The sequence below is a fragment of the Suncus etruscus genome, chromosome 4, assembly GCF_024139225.1.
Source record: "Suncus etruscus isolate mSunEtr1 chromosome 4, mSunEtr1.pri.cur, whole genome shotgun sequence".
NCBI lineage: Eukaryota > Metazoa > Chordata > Mammalia > Eulipotyphla > Soricidae > Suncus > Suncus etruscus.
Window position 1 is genome coordinate 45,242,680 of NC_064851.1, and position 18,440 is coordinate 45,261,119.

Below are 18,440 nucleotides of genomic sequence, written 5' to 3' on the forward strand. Positions count from 1 at the left end.
CACCTTGATTACATACATGATTGTGTTTGGGTTTCAGTCATAAAAGGAACACCACCCATCACCAGTGCAACATTCCCATCACCCAAGTCCCAAATCTCCCTCCTCCCCCCCAACCCCCGCCTGTACCCTAAACAGGCTCTACATTTCCCTCATACATTCTCAATATTTGGACAGTTCAAAATGTAGTTATTTCTCTAACTAAACTCATCACTCTTTGTGGTGAGCTTCCTGAGGTGAGCTGGAACTTCCAGCTCTTTTCTCTTTTGTGTCTGAAAATTATTATTACAAGGGTGTCTTTCATTTTTCTTAAAACCCATAAATGAGTGAGACCATTCTGCGTTTTTCTCTCTCTCTCTGACTTATTTCACTCAGCATAATAGATTCCATGTACATCCATGTATAGGAAAATTTCATGACTTCATCTCTCCTGACAGCTGCATAATATTCCATTGTGTATATGTACCACAGTTTCTTTAGCCATTCGTCTGTTGAAGGGCATCTTGGTTGTTTCCAGAGTCTTGCTATGGTAAATAGAGCTGCAATGAATATAGGTGTAAGGAAGGGGTTTTTGTATTGTATTTTTGTGTTCCTAGGGTATATTCCTAGGAGTGGTATAGCTGGATCGTATGGGAGCTCGATTTCCAGTTTTTGGAGGAATCTCCATATCGCTTTCCATAAAGGTTGAACTAGACAGCATTCCCACCAGCAGTGGATAAGAGTTCCTTTCTCTCCACATCCCCGCCAACACTGTTTATTCTCATTCTTTGTGATGTGTGCCATTCTCTGGGGTGTGAGGTGGTATCTCATCGTTGTTTTGATTTGCATCTCCCTGATGATTAGTGATGTGGAACATTTTTTCATGTGTCTTTTGGCCATGCGTATTTCTTCTTTGTCAAAGTGTCTGTTCATTTCTTCTCCCCATTTTTTGATGGGGTTAGATGTTTTTTTCTTGTAAAGTTCTGTCAGTGCCTTGTATATTTTGGAGATTAGCCCCTTATCTGATGGGTATTGGGTGAATAGTTTCTCCCACTCAGTGGGTGGCTCTTGTATCCTGGGCACTATTTCCTTTGAGGTGCAGAAGCTTCTCAACTTAATATATTCCCATCTGTTAATCTCTGTTTTCACTTGCTTGGAGAGTGCAGTTTCCTCCTTGAAGATGCCTGTAATGTCCTGGAGTGTTTTGCCTATGTGCTGTTCTATATATCTTATGGTTTTGGGGCTGATATCGAGGTCTTTAATCCATTTGGATTTTACCTTTGTACATGATGTTAGCTGGGGGTCTAAGTTTAATTTTTTGCAAGTGGCTATCCAATTGTGCCAACACCACTTGTTGAAGAGGCTTTCCCTGCTCCATTTAGGATTTCCTGCTCCTTTATCAAAAATTAGATGGTTGTATCTCTGGGGAACATTTTCTGAGTATTCAAGCCTATTCCACTGATCTGAGGACCTATCCTTATTCCAATACCATGCTGTTTTGATAATTGTTGCTTTGTAGTACAGTTTAAAGTTGGGAAAAGTAATTCCTCCCATATTCTTTTTCCCAATGATTGCTTTAGCTATTCGAGGGTGTTTATTGTTCCAAATGAATTTCAAAAGTGTCTGATCCACTTCTTTGAAGAATGTCATGGGTATCTTTAGAGGGATGGCATTAAATCTGTATAATGCCTTGGGGAGTATTGACATTTTGATGATGTTAATCCTGCCAATCCATGAGCAGGGTATGTGTTTCCATTTCCGTGTGTCCTCTCTTATTTCTTGGAGCAGAGTTTTATAGTTTTCTTTGTATAGGTCCTTCACATATTTAGTCAAGTTGATTCCAAAATATTTGAGTTTGTGTGGTACTATTGTGAATGGGGTTGTTTTCTTAATGTCCATTTCATCCTTATTACTATTGGTATATAGAAAGGCCATTGATTTTTGTGTGTTAATTTTGTAGCCTGCCACCTTGCTATATGAGTCTATTGTTTCTAGAAGCTTTTTGATAGAGTCTTTAGGGTTTTCTAAGTAGAGTATCATGTCATCTGCAAACAGTGAGAGCTTGACTTCTTCCTTTCCTATCTGGATTCCCTTGATATCCTTTTCTTGCCTAATCGCTATAGCAAGTACTTCCAGTGCTATGTTGAATAGGAGTGGTGAGAGAGGACAGCCTTGTCTTGTGCCAGAATTTAGAGGGAAGGCTTTCAGTTTTTCTCCATTGAGGATAATATTTGCCACTGGCTTGTGGTAGATGGCCTTCACTATATTGAGAAAGGTTCCCTCCATTCCCATCTTGCTGAGAGTTTTGATCAAGAATGGGTGTTGGACCTTATCAAATGCTTTCTCTGCATCTATTGATATGATCATGTGGTTTTTATTTTTCTTGTTATTGATGTTGTGTATTATGTTGATAGATTTACGGATGTTAAACCAGCCTTGCATTCCTGGGATGAAACCTACTTGATCGTAGTGGATGATCTTCTTAACGAGGCATTGAATCCTATTTGCCAGGATTTTGTTGAGGATCTTTGCATCTGCATTCATCAGTGATATTGGTCTGTAATTTTCTTTTTTGGTAGCGTCTCTGTCTGGTTTAGGTATCAAGGTGATGTTGGCTTCATAAAAGCTATTTGGAAGTGTTTCTGTTTGTTCAATTTCATGAAAGAGTCTTGCCAAGATTGGCAGTAGTTCCTCTTGGAAAGTTTGATAGAATTCATTAGTGAATCCATCTGGACCTGGGCTTTTGTTTTTCGGCAGACATTTGATTACTGTTTTAATTTCATCAATGGTGATGGGGGTGTTTAGATATGCTACATCCTCTTCCTTCAACCGTGGAAGATTATAAGAGTCCAAGAATTTATCCATTTCTTCCAGGTTCTCATTTTTAGTGGCGTAGAGTTTTTCAAAGTAGTTTCTGATTACCCTTTGAATCTCTGTCATATCAGTAGTGATCTCTCCTTTTTCATTCCTGATACGAGTTATCAAGTTTCTCTCTCTCTTTCTTTGTTAGGTTTGCCAGTGGTCTATCAATCTTGTTTATTTTTTCAAAGAACCAACTTCTGCTTTCGTTGATCTTTCGGATTGTTTTTTGAGTTTCCACTTCGTTGATTTCTGCTCTCAGCTTTGTTATTTCCTTCTGTCTTCCTATTCTTGGGTCCTTTTGTTGAGCATTTTCTAGTTCTATTAGCTGTGTCATTAAGCTACTCAGGTAAGCTCCTTCTTCCTTCCTGATGTGTGCTTGCAAAGCTATAAATTTTCCTCTCAGTACTGCTTTTGCTGTGTCCCATAAGTTCTGAGAGTTTGTGTCTTTATTGTCATTTGTTTCCAGGAACCTTTTGATTTCCTCCTTGATTTCATCTCGGACCCACTGGTTATTGAGCATGAGGCTGTTTAACTTCCAGGTGTTAAAGTGTTTCTTCTGAGTCCCTTTGGAGTTCACAAATAATTTCAGAGCCTTGTGGTCAGCGAAGGTAGTCTGCAAAATTTCTATCCTCTTGATCTTATGGAGGTATGTTTTATGTGCCAGCATGTAGTCTATCCTGGAGAATGTCCCATGTACATTGGAGAAGAATGTGTATCCAGGTTTCTGGGGATGGAGTGTCCTATATATATCCACTAGGCCTCTTTCTTCCATTTCTCTCCTCAGGTCTAGTATATTCTTGTTGGGTTTCAGTCTGGTTGACCTGTCCAGTGTTGACAAAGCCGTGTTAAGGTCCCCCACAATTATTGTGTTGTTGTTGATATTATTTTTCAGATTTGTCAACAGTTGTATTAAATATTTTGCTGGCCCCTCATTCGGTGCATATATGTTTAGGAGAGTGAATTCTTCCTGCTCTACGTACCCCTTGATTAATATAAAATGTCCGTCTTTGTCCCTTACAACCTTCCTGAGTATAAAGTTTGCATTATCTGATATTAGTATGGCCACTCCAGCTTTTTTATGGGTGTTGTTTGCTTGGATAACTTTTCTCCAGCCTTTTATTTTGAGTCTATGTTTGTTCTGACTATTCAGGTGCGTTTCTTGTAGGCAGCAGAAGGTTGGATTGAGTTTTTTGATCCATTTAGCCACTCTGTGTCTCTTAACTGGTGCATTTAGTCCATTGACGTTGAGAGAAAGAATTGTCCTGGGATTTAACGCCATCTTTATTTCAAAATTTGGTGTGTCTTTTGGGTAGTCTTGTCTTAGATTAGGTCTTTCAGTTTTTCTCTTAAGACTGGTTTTGTGTCTGTGAAGTTTCTGAGCTGTTTTTTGTCTGTGAAACCATGTATTCTTCCATCAAACCGGAAAGTGAGTTTTGCTGGGTATAGTATTCTGGGTGAAGCATTCATTTCATTCAGTCTTGTCACAATATCCCACCACTGCTTTCTGGCATTGAGCGTTTCTGGTGACAGGTCTGCTGTAAATCTCAGGAAAGCTTGCTTGAACATGATTTCCCCTTTTGATCTTGCTGTTTTCAGAATTCTGTCTCTATCTGTGGGATTTGTCATTGTGACTAGGATGTGTCTTGGGGTGGTTTTTCTGGGGTCTCTTTTGGTTGGTACTCTTCGGGCATGCAGGATTTGATCACATATATTCTTTAGCTCTGGAAGTTTCTCTTTAATGATGTTCTTGACCATTGATTCTTCCTGGAAATTTTCTTCCTGGGTCTCTGGGACTCCAATGATTCTTAAGTTGTTTCTGTTGATCTTATCATAGACTTCTATTTTCGTCTGTTCCCATTCTTTGACTAATTTTTCCATTGTCTGCTCATTTGCTTTAAGTTTTTTGTCCAATCTCTCCTGCTGTATGGAATTGTTATGTATCTCATCTTCCACAGCACCAAGTCTATTCTCAGCTTCTGATACCCTGTCCCAGAGCTTATCCATTTTGTCATTCACTTCGTTTACTGACTTTTTCAGTCCTGTTAGTTGACATGTTATTTCAGTTTGGAGTTTTGTCATTTCTGCCTTCATATTTTCTTGGTTCTTATTAGTGTTCTGTTCAACTCGATCCATGGTTTCTTGGAGTCTGTTGAGCACCTTCCATATTGCTAGTCTAAAGTCCTTATCTGAGAGGTTGATTAGTTGTTCAGTCATTATCTGGTCCTCAGAATTGTCATCTTCATTCTCTATGTCTGATGCTGGCCTGCGTTGTTTCCCCATTGTCACACTTGTATTGTGGGTTTTTCTACATGTTGTAGTGGTATTCATTGTCTATATGATGTAGGCAGCACACTCCTCTGGCTCCTCCCTTTCTGGATGGGCTGACTTGCCTCTAAGGGAGGGGAGTCCTCCGTGGATGAAGCCTCACACTGGGACAAATCTTAGGCCCGAGCATGCAACAAAGAAGACAGTCCAGAGAGAAATGTTTGCTTCTGTGATATAGCGCCGTTCTTAGTGTGATTTTTCCTTCTTGTTGCAATGGAGTTCTTTCCTTAGAAAGAGTGCACGGCCGCGTAGCGAAGCGGAGCGGCCGTGCTCCTCTGAGCCTCTTTTTGCCCCACTCGCAAGAGTTTCACGCAAGAGGACAGTAGACAGACATAGACAGGTCACACTCACAGTCTTTCACAGCTGAGCCCCACTGGGCCGGTGTACTTTTGCGGATTTTCCCCGCCTGGTGTCACACACAGGGAGCCAGCTTTTGCAAAGGTTAGCCGGTTTTTATGCTCTGAAGTCCCTCCCTCCTTTTCTTTTCTTTTTAGGCCACACCCAGTGACACTCAGGGCTTACTCCTGGCTATGCATTCAGAAATACTCTTGGCTTGAGGTTCGTTCTGGGTCAACTTGTGTGCAAGGCAAATGCCCTACCGCTGCGCTATAACTCGGCCCCAAACAACTTTATTTCTATTTTTGTTAAATGGAATCTTAGGCATCTAGGGAATAGCTCAAGTAACATAGCACCTTCCTTTCAAATATGGGGTTCTGAGTTTGTCTCCCAGTGTCATCCTGGTTTTTGTAGCTCTGTTCTTTAGGATCCCCAACACCACAACAAAATGTACAATCTCTAGTTATATAGCCAGGAGTGTCAGACACTAAAATTCACAAATGTGGAAGCACTATGGCCAGAAGTACAGTCCAAGCAAAGACTACTATGAGAATGTGTGAGCACCACAATAGAAGGAACACAGTCCCTGCTGAGTGTGAACATTACAGCAATATCCAGTGAACATTATGATCAGAATGTGCATGGCCAGCATCACTAAAGGGTTATGACCTCTAACAACCATGTCTGCCACCTCCTCTCCTAAAATGTGTTTCCCCAGTGAGACCCACAACAAAGAGTTTATATGACCAGGTCATCTCAGCATCAAAGGAAAAAGCTGTCTTTGCTCAGATATTGATATATTTAGCTTTGAAAATGTATAGGATAGCCTAAATTTTAAGAGATTAAAAATTCTATTAGAGGGGCCGGGCGGTGGCACTAGAGGTAAGGTGCCTGCCTTGCCTGCGCTAGCCTTGGACGGACTGTGGTTCGATCCTCCAGCGTCCCATATGGTCCCCCAAGCCAGGAGCGACTTCTGAGCTCAAAGCCAGGAGTAACCCCTGAGCGTCACCGGGTGTGGCCCAAAAACAAAAAACAAAAAACAAAAAACAAAAAATTCTATTAGACATGCAAAGGTGGTTAGCCAATAAGATCTTATGTTTTAGTGATAGTATGTATCAGATGATTAACACTGCTAGCACTGTGAGCAGTATAAAAGTATGCTCACACTACACAATCATTTGCAATGTCATTGATCACACTTAAATGTATCAGAAACATTGCTCAGATTAGCCTCTGCCTCCGAAAGGGTGATGAAATGGTCTCTTGGACCTATTAACGAGACCATAGCTAGACTTCTTTGGATTTCAATTAAAAATGAAGAGAGAAGGCCAGAGAGAGAGCACAGCAGTAGGGCGTTTGCCTTGCATGCAGTGAATCCAGGATGGACGGTTGTTCAAATCCTGGCATCTCATATAGTCCCCTGTGCCTTCCAGGAGCAATTTCTGAGCACAGAGCCAGGAGTAGACCCTGAGCGCCACGGGGTTTGATACCCCCAAAAAAAAGAATGAAGAGAGATTGCAGCCAACCGCCTCTGAAGCTGCTGCTACCTGAACCCACATCTGCAGCTTTTGGGGCCAACCTTGCCCAGAAGCATCTGCAGAAGCTACATCATCTGAGGTGATCTGGCACCACACAAGAACAGTAGAATCAGAGGAAACTGGCTGCACCACTTCACTTCGCAGCCACGCACATCTCCTAGTCAGTGAACCCCAGCACCACACACAGAAAACATCATACTACAGACTCGACAATAGGGAAACAACACGGGACAATACCACAGAGACTGAAGATGACAGCTATGATGACCCGAAAATGCCAATCACCTATTTAGCCTCTCAGATAACAAGTTTAGAGAAGAAATATGTAGGATGTTCATAGAACTCAAAGAAAGCATAGATCAAGCTGTACAGACCACAAACAAGAATCAAGAGGATATGAAAATAGAAATTTCTAAACTCCAAACTGAAATAACAGGACTGAAAAATATGGTACACAAAATGAAAGCCTCTACAACAGAGTAACAGTCGCTGAGGATCAAATTAGTTAGCTTGATGAGATGCAGAACAACTCCATACAACAAAAGAGAATGGAAATGAGCCTTAAAACAAATGATCAGACAATGGAAAAAATTCACAAAGTATGTGAACAGATGAAAATAGAAGTCTTTGATAAACTCATCAGAAACAAAAAGAATCATTGGAGTCCCAGAGACCCAGAAGAAAATCTCCATGAAGAAACAATAGTCAACGACATCATTGCATAGAAAATATCAGAGCTAAAGACTGATGCAACCATGTTCTACAGACCCGAAGAGTACCAACTAAAAGAGATAAAAAAAAAAAAAAGCACCCTAGGATACATCTTAGTCACAATGATGAATCCCACACATAGGGATAGAATACTGAAAGCAGCAAGATCAAAAGGGAAATTACAGGGGCTGGAGAGATAGCATGGATGTAGGGCATTTGCCTGGCATGCAGAAGGACTGTGGTTCGAATCTTGGCATCCCATATGGTCCCCCGAGCTTACAAGGAGCATTTTCTGAGCATAGAGCCAGAAGTAACCCCTGAGTGCTGCCGGGTGTGACCCAACCCCCCCCCAAAGGAAATTACATTCAAAGAAGCATCCTTAAGGTTTACAGCAGACCTGTCACAAGAAACCCTCAAGGCTAGAAGGTAGTGGTAGGATATAGTGAAAAAACTCAATGAAATGAAAGTTTTGCCTAGAATACTGCAACCAGCCAGACTCACTTTCAGGTTTGAAGAAAGTATACATAGCTTCATGGATAAACAACAGCTCAGAAACTTTACAGACTCAAAACTAGCCTTAAAAGATAAGCAGGGGCCTGGAGAGATAGTACAGCGGCATTTGCCTTGCAAGCAGCCGATCCAGGACCACAGGTGGTTGGTTCGAATCCCAGTGTCCCATATGGTCCCCTGTGCCTGCCAGGAGCTATTTCTGAGCAGACAGCCAGGAGTAACCCCTGAGCACCGCCGGGTGTGGCCCAAAAACCAAAAAAAAAAAAAAAGATAAACAGAATGGTCTGCTTTAAGACAAGATACACCAAAAGACACACCAAACTCCTATACAAAGATGACACTAAATCTCATGACAATTATCTCTCTCAATGTCAGTGGACTAAATGCATCAGTTAAGAGACACAAAGTGGCAAAATGGATCAAAAAGCTGAATTCAGGGCCCGGAGAGATAGCACAACGGTGTTTGCCTTGCAAGCAGCCGATCCAGGAGCAAAGGTGGTTGGTTCGAATCCCGGTGTCCCATATGGTCCCCCGTGCCTGCCAGGAGCTATTTCTGAGCAGACAGCCAGGAGTAACCCCTGAGCACCGCCGGGTGTGGCCCAAAAACAAAAACAAAAACAAACAAAAAAAAAAAGCTGAATTCAGGAGCTGGAGATATAGCACAGCAGTAGGTCCTTTGCCTTATATGCAACCGACCTGGGAGGGACCAGGTTCAATTCCTGGCATCTCATGGTCCCCCAGCCTACCAGGGAATATTTCTGATTGCAGAGCCAGGAATGACCCCTAAGCACTGCTGGGTATGGCCCAAAATCCAATCAATAAATAAAGTTTAAAAAAAAAAAACAACTGAATCCAGCTTTTGCTGCCAATAAGAAACACATCTGAGATGAATAGTCAGAACAGACAGACTTAAAATAGAGGAAAATTATCCAAATGAACAAAGTGGCCATATTAATATCAGATGACACAAACTTTTGACTTAGAAAGTTATAAGGGACAAAGATGGACATTTCATAATAATCAAGGAATATGTACAACAGGAAGAAATCACAGTCAAATATATACACACCCAATGAGGGACCAGCAAAATATTTAATACAATTGTTGAGAAATCTGAAAGAAGACATCAATAGCAACACCACATGTCACCCCTTGATAGATCAACCAAGCTGAAACCCAACAAGAATATACTGGCTCTGAAAAGAGAAATGGAAGAAAGAGTACTAGCAGATATACATAAGGCACTCCATTCCCAGAAAATTGGATACAAATTATTTTCTAATGCACATGGATCATTCTCCAGGATAGATCACATTTTGAGCCATAAAAGATATCTCCATAAAATCAGGAGGATAGAAATTATACAGACTACCTTCTCAGGTCACAATACACTGAAATTACAAAGGGACACAGAAGAAAATATTTTTTAAATTTTTTTATTATTTTTGGGTTTGGGGTCACACTCAGCAGCACTCCGGGATTACTCATGGCTCTGCTTTTGGCAGGCTTGGGGGACCACATGGGGTGCTGAAATTCGAACCACCATCCCTTTTCATGCAAGGCAAACACCTTACCTCCATGCTAACTCTCCGGCTTTTTTTTTTCATTTGGTTTTTGGTTTTTGGGTCACATACAGCAGCGTTCAGGGGTTACTCCTGGTTCTATGCTCAGAAATCGCTCCTGACAGGCTTGGGGGATCATATGGGATGCCAGGGTTTGAACCACCATCCTGCATGCAAGGCGAACGCCCTACCTCTCTGCTATCTCTCTGGCCCCACAGAAGAAAAATTTTAACACCTGGAAATTAAACAGCTCACTACTGAACAGCCAGTCAGTCAGAGATGAAATTAAAGAAGAAATCAAAAGATTCCTGGAAACAAATGCAAATGAAGACACAACTGATCAGAATTTGTGGAACACAACAAAAGCAGTACTATGAGGAAAATGTATAGCCTTGCAAGGACACATCAGGAAGGAAGAAGGGGCATACATAAATAGCCTAATGGCACAGCTTTTAAAATTAAAAAAGCCGCAAGGGTCTCAAACTCAATTTACCTGCGGGCCGCAGGAGGCAAAGTCAGGGTGATCCTTGAGTGCAAAGTCAGTAATAAGTCTTGAACATTGAGGGGTGTGACCCAAACAAAACAAAACAAAACAAAAAAAGATTCCTCTAGGGAGGGCCACAAAATGTTGAACGGCGGGCCACGAGTTTGAGACCCCTGAACTAAAGGAACCAAAAATAGGTAAGCAGAAGGAAATAACAAAGCTTAAAGCAGAAATCAATGACATGGAAATAAAAAAAAAATCGAAAGAGCAATAAAAGCAAAAGTTGGTTTTTTGAAAGATAAACAAGATTGATAAACCACTAGCAAAACTCACAAAGAAAGGGAGAGAGAGAGGCCGGAGCAGTGGCGCAAGTGGTAGGGCATTTGGCTTGCACGTGCTAACCTAGGATGGACTGCAGTTCGATCCCCTGGCATCCCATATGGTCCCCCAAGCCAGGAGCAATTTCTGAGCGCATAGCCAGGAGTAGCCCATGAGCGTCACCAGGTGTGGGCCAAAAAGCAAAAAAAAAAGCGGGGGGGGGGGGGGATTGATAAACTGGATTAAAAAGGAAAAGGGGAGATCACTACAAATACATTGGCACCCACAACTGGAAAGTGCTACCCCAGTGAGTATGTGTGCAGGCACCACACCAATTCTGTTCATGGTACTATTAGTGACAAAGGGAAGGGAAATAAATGCCAACAAATAGACTAATCAGGGAGGAATTCATTGAGAAGATGCCAGTTGTTTAAAGATGTAAGCATAGTGAGAGAACCAGCCTTCTTGCTACCTGCAAAAAAACACTGTTAGGGACTTGAAGCTATGAAGGCTTTTAAGCAGGAGCAGACTTGGTGTATTTAGAGAGCACTGAGGATGTGGTAAAGGCTGAAGAAATGAGCAGCAGCAAAAGTACAGGGAGATGGCCAGAGAAGTGGAGAGCAGGGAATGAGTGTCAAATCGCTGTAGCTGTGTTTTTTGTTTACCTTTATGCAGATGAGCAATTGAAAATGGAACAGAGGAATGACATGATACTATTTTTTAAATTAAATTTTTTTAATTGTTGGTTTACAACATTATGTATTTTTTAAGAGTACAGTTTATGCTCCATCAAATGTGTGTGAATACACCACCATGTCCACTACCAAGACATTGGTATCCCTCTGCTTTCATTGTATTCGCTGCACCTTCTCTCCTTTTCTGGTAATCTGAATTCTTCAGATTTATCTCTATTTTTCTATCTTTGGATAGTTTGCATAAAATTAAGCTATCCAGTATTTGTCTTTCTTCTTTTGACTTATTTGACCTAGTGTCATACTATTTCCCTTTTTAAAAATCGTTGCTCCTCCACCAGTCCCCAGTAGGAAGCTGGAAACTTGCCACAAATAGTGGAGCAAAGCAGTTAGGGTAAAGAAGGGACCACAATGACAATGATAGTTGGAACTGATCACTCTGAACAATAACTGGGTGCTGAACAGAGATAAGTGATATGCACAGTATAGTATCTAGAAGGGGTTGGGAGGAGGAAGAGAGAGAGAGGGGAGTAAAATGCCTGCCCCAGAAGCAGGCAGAAGGGATGGTGGGAGGGAAACTGGGGACATTGGTGGCAGGAAAAAATCATTACTTTTCCATTTCTATGCATGCTGTTATAAGTAGCATTATGTCATCTTTAATATAGTATTTAAGATAGTATTCCATTGCATATAAATACCTTTATTTTCTCTTTCCAGTCATCCATCATTTGTCATTTGGATTGTTTCCACATCTTATCTATTCTAAATAGAGACAGAGCTGTAGTGAATATATGAGTTCATTCTTTTTGATTTAATGTCTTTTAGAGAGAGATTTTGAAAGTGGAATGTATAATTAATACTGGTAAATTTTTTGTTTAGTTTTTTTTTAACTATGTTAGAAGGTGATAAGTGGTATTGAGAGTTGTTGGGTAGTAGATATGTATATATGACAGGATGTGAAATCAGAAGTTTAGATCTAGGAGATGTAAGGAAATTTCACTTTTTAATGGAGTGGACCAAAAAGGCCTTTTTTCTTTCTTTTTGTTTTTTGTTTTGTTATGTTTGTTTGGGTTATACCCGGCAGCGCTCAGAAATCGCTCTCTGGCTCTCTGCTCAGAAATCGCTCCTGGCAGACACAGGGAACCATATGGGATGCCAGGATTTGAACCTGCGTTGGTCCTGGTCCAGTCGCTTGTGAGGCAAACGCCCTACTGCTGTGCTATCTCTTCAGCCCCAGAAAGGCCTTATTTCAAAGACATAAAGTCACTTAACTGAAGAACGTTTCAGGCAGATTGAAGAAGTAGTACAAGAGCCCTGAGGACCTAACATCCCGTTCGTCTCATTTTCCAATTCATTCTTTTCTCCCCAGAAGCTACCAACATTGTGAATATGATGTGTCTTTCCATTCTTTGTTTCAATACTTTTACTATATATGTATGTATTCTTAAACAAAATTGAATTTTGTTTAGATGTCATGTTCTTTCTTTCTTTTTTGCCTTTTATTTAAACACTGTGATTACAAAATTGTTCATGATTGGGTTTCAGTCTTACAACATGCACTTCACCCATGAACATTTCCCACCACCAATATCCTCAATATTTCCCCATGCTTGCCTCCCTCAGGCATTTAACTCCTCTCTCTCTTTCACGTGCACACACACTTCTTGTTTTTTTCCTTTTACATTGTCCTCCTAGCCCTCATCTCTATTGTCTCTGGATATTATCACCATACTATCTTTTTTTTTTTATTATATCCCATAAATGACTGACTCGTTTCACTCAGCATAATAATCTCCATATTCATCCATGTATAAGCAAATTTCATGATGAGTTCCCATATGATCTAGTAATACCACTCCTATGGATATACCCTAGAAACACAAAAACAATACTGAAAAGCCCTCTGCATTCCTCTGTTCATTGCAGCACAATGCCTAATAGCCAAGAGCTGGCAATAACCCAAGTCCCCAAGAACTGATGAGTGGTTAAAGAATTGGTACACAGAGACTGGCACACATCACAAAGAACACAACAACCATTGCTGGTGTGGATGCAGTGTGTGAAGTGTGAAGGCAGTCTCATTCACTGCTGTGAGAATGCTGTTGGTGCTCAGGGCTTATTCATTACTCTGTGCTTAAGAGATCTCTCCTGGCAAGGCTTAGGAACCATATGGGTGCTAGGAATCTAAACTAGGGTAACTACATGAAATCTAAACCTTTTTATGCTATAGATAATTTTTCTATCAAATATAACAAAAATACTACTTTTTGACATACATAAAGACATACATCTGGTTTTATCTAAAAAATAGAAAAGTTATATATTTAAATGTTAACCCTTAGATAAATTTTATCTTAATGTTTTTCAGATTAACAAATAAAAATATTATACACAAGCCTGCGGAGTGGACCTTAATTGCTTTGGTGTTACTGTCATTGTAAGTATTCTTTCAGATTTTAACTATATCTCAAGTATGAAGAATTTTTTAGAGATAAGTATTCATTGACTATTTAACTCTTTGGTAAATGTTGTAGCTCTGTTTTGTGTCTTTCCTGTATGAAAAAGAAACTTGTAAGATAAAGTGATATACCTTATTTTGGTAAGTCATAATCATTTCTTTTTTTTTAACCACCTTTTCATCTGTGGGTTCTTTTCTTTACAAGTGGTATTTGTTGGAACCTGAGTGAAAATGCAAGGGTTAAGGCTCTTGCAGCTGGTCGCTTAAACACTGCCAGAAATTAGCTCCAAGCACTGCCAGGTGTGGCCCCCAAAACTAAAACAAAACAAAACAAGTATTCTCTTTAGCAAAAGACTTAAACACTATATTTTATTAATATTGACTGTTTCTTTTTCTATTTTATTTCTGCTAATATATCTAGTGCTATTTTGTTTTCCTTTCATTTTATTAACATCAGAAAAAAATTTATTTTCCAAATTAATGTCATTAAAATGAATCCAATTTAAAGGAGCTAATGTAGATACTGCACAAGCAGATATAAAACTTGTACTCACCTTTAAGAAATCACTAGTGGGCCCGGAGAGATAGCACAGCGGCGTTTGCCTTGCAAGCAACCGATCCAGGACCAAAGGTGGTTGGTTCGAATCCCGGTGTCCCATATGGTCCCCCGTGCCTGCCAGGAGCTATTTCTGTGCAGACAGCCAGGAGTAACCCCTGAGCACCGCCGGGTGTGGCCCAAAAACCAAAAAAAAAAAAATAAAAAAAGAAATCAGTAGTGGTTTCGAAGACTGTTTCCATAGAGCTAAAACTATCTAGTAAGTGTGGTGATTTTCATCTTGAATTGCAATTATTGTCTTTTGAAAACCATGTATTACTGCATTGCTGCTGCTACTAGGTGCTTGCTTCTGGTTATTTACACTAATAGGACATTGAAAATTTACACTCACAGATTAAGAAATGTTATGAGGGACTGGAGAGATAGTCCCACAGGTTAGTGCTTCCTTGCAAGTAGCCAACCTGGGTTTGATCCTGACATGCCATATTGTTCCCCGTGCACTGCCAGGAATGATTGCTGAGCACAGTGCCGGGGTTATCCCTGCGCATAGCTGGGTGTGGCCCAAAACCAAACAAAAAAAGTTTTATGATTCAGTCTGATAGCATCTCCAGCCCTGTTTTCTTTTTCCTTCAATTATTTCAGTGTGACATGTTATGATGCCTTCACTCTCCCTCAGAAAGATTGTGTTGGAAGGCTGTAAAGTAAATTTTAGTGAGCCCAGGGCCTCTGTCCTCAACCAGTTACAGCTCATATGATTCATTAAATCAGAACACAGAAAATAACCTGAATTTCTTTCTTTCTTTCTTTTTTATATTTTAGTTTTGGGACCACACCCAGTGACACTCAGGTGTTGCTCCTGGCTTGTGGGACTATATGGGACACCAGGGGATTGAACCTCGGTCCATCCTAGCCTAGTGTAGGCAAGGCAGATGCCTTACCACTTGCACCAACGCTCTGGCCCCAATAACTTGAATTTCTGAGAGAAAATTTTTAGAGTCCATATTAACACGTCTCTTATCATTTCTATTTAAGTCTTCCAGTTGAATTATTTATGAAACAAATATTTTTTAGCAAGCATTTTTATTTTATGGAATTTGTAAGCAATTTAGTCAGTGGCAAAAAAAAAAAAATGTACCTATATATAGATTTACCAGTATCTCTGCTTACCCACCATATCCTATGCCTGCTAATAAACCCTCAGATAACTGTTTAACTGTACTTCTGCAATTCATTACACCAAAGGGGAAGTGACTTTTTTGGATGATAAGTCAGACATACAGAACCAGCAGTAATCTCAGAATCTTGCTTTCTAAGCCAGTAACTGGAAGTATTATCTTAATGAACAGCTGCTTACTGAGAACACATGTTAGGGTTCAACCTCTTTATTTTTTTTTTTTTTTGGTTGGGTTTTTTTGTTTTGTTTTGTTTTTTGGCATCAAATTCTTTCTACATCTTTTCCAAAACATACAGCCTGTTTTTGAACATTTAGGTTGTTTCCAGATTTTGGCTATTGTGAATATGGCTGTAATGAATATAGTACAGATGTCTTTCCCTTTTTATTTTTTTGGTTTATTTGTTTATTAATATCTTTATTTAAGCACCATGGTTAGTTGAATATTTGGACCCTGGGGGTAGATGCCCAAAAGTGAAATTTCTGAGTTATATGATTGCTCAATTTTTAACTTTTAAATTGTCCATTTAATTTTCCCAAAAGGCTGGACTGGTCAACATTCCCCTTAGCAGTGAAGAGGGTCCCTTTCCCTTTCCTTCCACACTCAGGCCAACACTGTTTTGATACTTTTTGATGTGTACCAGCCTCACTGGCAATGTGATGATATCTCATTGGTTTATTTGTTTTGGTTTATTGGGCCATGCCCCAGCTGCAATTATGGGTCACTCCTGGCTCTGTGCTCAGAAATTGCTCCTGGCAGACTTGGGGGAACATATGGAATACCAGGAATTGAATCTGGGTCCGTCCCGAGTGGGCCGCATGCAAGGCAAATGCCCTACCAGTGTACTATCACTCCGTCCCCCTCACTATTTTTATTTACATTTCCCTGATGATCAGTGATGTAAAGCATTTTTCATTTACCTTTTGGTTATCTGATTAACCAATGATGGTACCAATCGCAATAGAATACTTCTAGAATCTAGGCTATTATAAAAGTCATGCAATTTGTTCCTACATAAATGGATGTAGAAGTATCTTTCCGAGTAAAATTAGAAGGAAAGGGTTAGATACAGAATGATCTCTTTCATATGTGAGAGATAAATATAGCAAGTAACTAACATGCCTAGACAACAGAAACTGAGAATGATATTCAGTAGGAAATTTACCATGAGAATTGGGCAGAACAGAGCAGAAGGGAGGTTTAGTATGTGGAAGGGACACTAGAAAGGCAATAGAATGATTGGACACGAGTGTAGGTGTGGTACTGGTATAAGACTATTAATGGCAACATTAACAGAATTAACAGTTCTGGAAATGAAATTAATTTTTATATTTATTTTTAGTTTTATAGGGAGCTTTGTGGAGGGGGTTGGTTTTGTTGTTGTTGTTTAGTTGTTTTTTGACTTTAGGTCACACCTAGTGGTGCATAGGAGTTTCTTCTGGCTCTGTGCTCAGAAATCCCTCTTGGCAGGCTCAGGGGATCATATGGGATGTCAGGATTTGAACCACCATCCTTCCTGGGTCGGCTGCATACAAGGCAAATGCCCTACCGGTGTTCTATTTCTTTGTCCCCTCCTTAAATTTATTATTTTTAATTTTTTAAAAAGAACTGTTACTTGGAAAAAGAAATAATAAAACTACCATTAAAATGCCATGAATTCCACACACAAAAAAGTATTTGATTTTAAAAGATGTGACCATATTCCCAAAAGTGTTTACAATTTTATTAGTTCTCTATATACTATTTGATATCTCAATTATCAAATTTAAGTGAATTCAAATACTGTATACATCTTAACCATGTAGACATGTTTTACGTTATTCAATGTAAAATTCATGTTGTAGCAATAAGCAATGGTCTGTTTTCTTCTTCCATTTATCTTGAATCCTCCTTTGTTATTTTCTAACCCCTTCAGTTAGATTCCAAGTTTATTCCCAAATATATTCTTTGTGCCTTAATTTTTTTTTAGAACCTCCCCACCCCAGAATGCTTTATTCTAAGAGAACAAACCAGTGCCTCCCAAACTACACTCAAAGCTACTACCTCACATCCTCCTTCCACATTGTACCAGCACCCCCTGAAGAGTATGATCAATCATTTTGGAAACACTAGAATAGATCTACCCACCTTTCTCCTATCAGTGGTTGGCAAGCCGTGAGCCGCATGCGGCTCTAATGCCCTCTTCTGTGTGTCGGGCGGCCGCTTCAGGAGTCAGGACTCTGCTCCTAGCCTCTGTCAGTGCTAAGGAGTAGAGTCCTGACTCCTGGAGCGGCCGCATGCGGCTCTCGAGCTGTGGCTTGCCGACCACTGTAATAGTCCTTTTGATTCATGACAACTAAAATCCTTTACAGCTAAAGGGTTCTGGGGTATGTTTTAATAACTGTGGTCACTGTATTTTAGAGCATAGCCCTTCTTGCACATAATCACTGATCCTTAATGTTTGGTACTCACAGAATTTCTTCACTAGCTGGATCTTCTTATTCTTTTATCATTGGCTTCTAAGACTTCTATCTTCTCCTATATTATTTTGCATCTTATTTCCTCCTTTCTCAAAAAGTCCCCTTTAACTTCATATTTCTCCCTCACCTACCCCAGTAATCTGTAGCTCTGCTGATAAGCCTTTTTGTTCATAACTTTAGCCACTTAAACATTAATTATTTAATACTTAATCAGGGGTCTCAAACTCAATTTACCCGGGGGCCACAGCAGGCAAAGTCGGGGTGATCCTTGAGTGCAAAGTCAGTAGTAAGCTTGAACATTGGGGTGTGTGACCCAAACAACTAAAACAAAACAAAACAAAAAAAGATTCCTTTAGGGCAGGGCCACAAAATGTTGTACGGAGGGCCGCGAGTTTGAGACCCCTGACTTAAATAATTAAATATTATAGAATATGTGGATAAAATTAAATTAAATATTATTACATGATAGGTGGATAAAAAT

At 40.0% G+C, this 18,440-nt stretch overlaps 1 protein-coding gene across 1 annotated transcript in view; it reads left to right on the forward strand.

Annotated features, from left to right (window-relative positions):
• The window catches only part of RPAP2 (RNA polymerase II associated protein 2), a 91,238-nt gene that overhangs the window by 42,089 nt on the left and 30,709 nt on the right, over positions 1-18,440 (forward strand). The window contains exon 12 of the mRNA XM_049772561.1: positions 13,683-13,751. Within this exon, the coding sequence (XP_049628518.1) occupies positions 13,683-13,751 (69 nt within the window). The remainder of the gene's footprint in view (positions 1-13,682; positions 13,752-18,440) is intronic.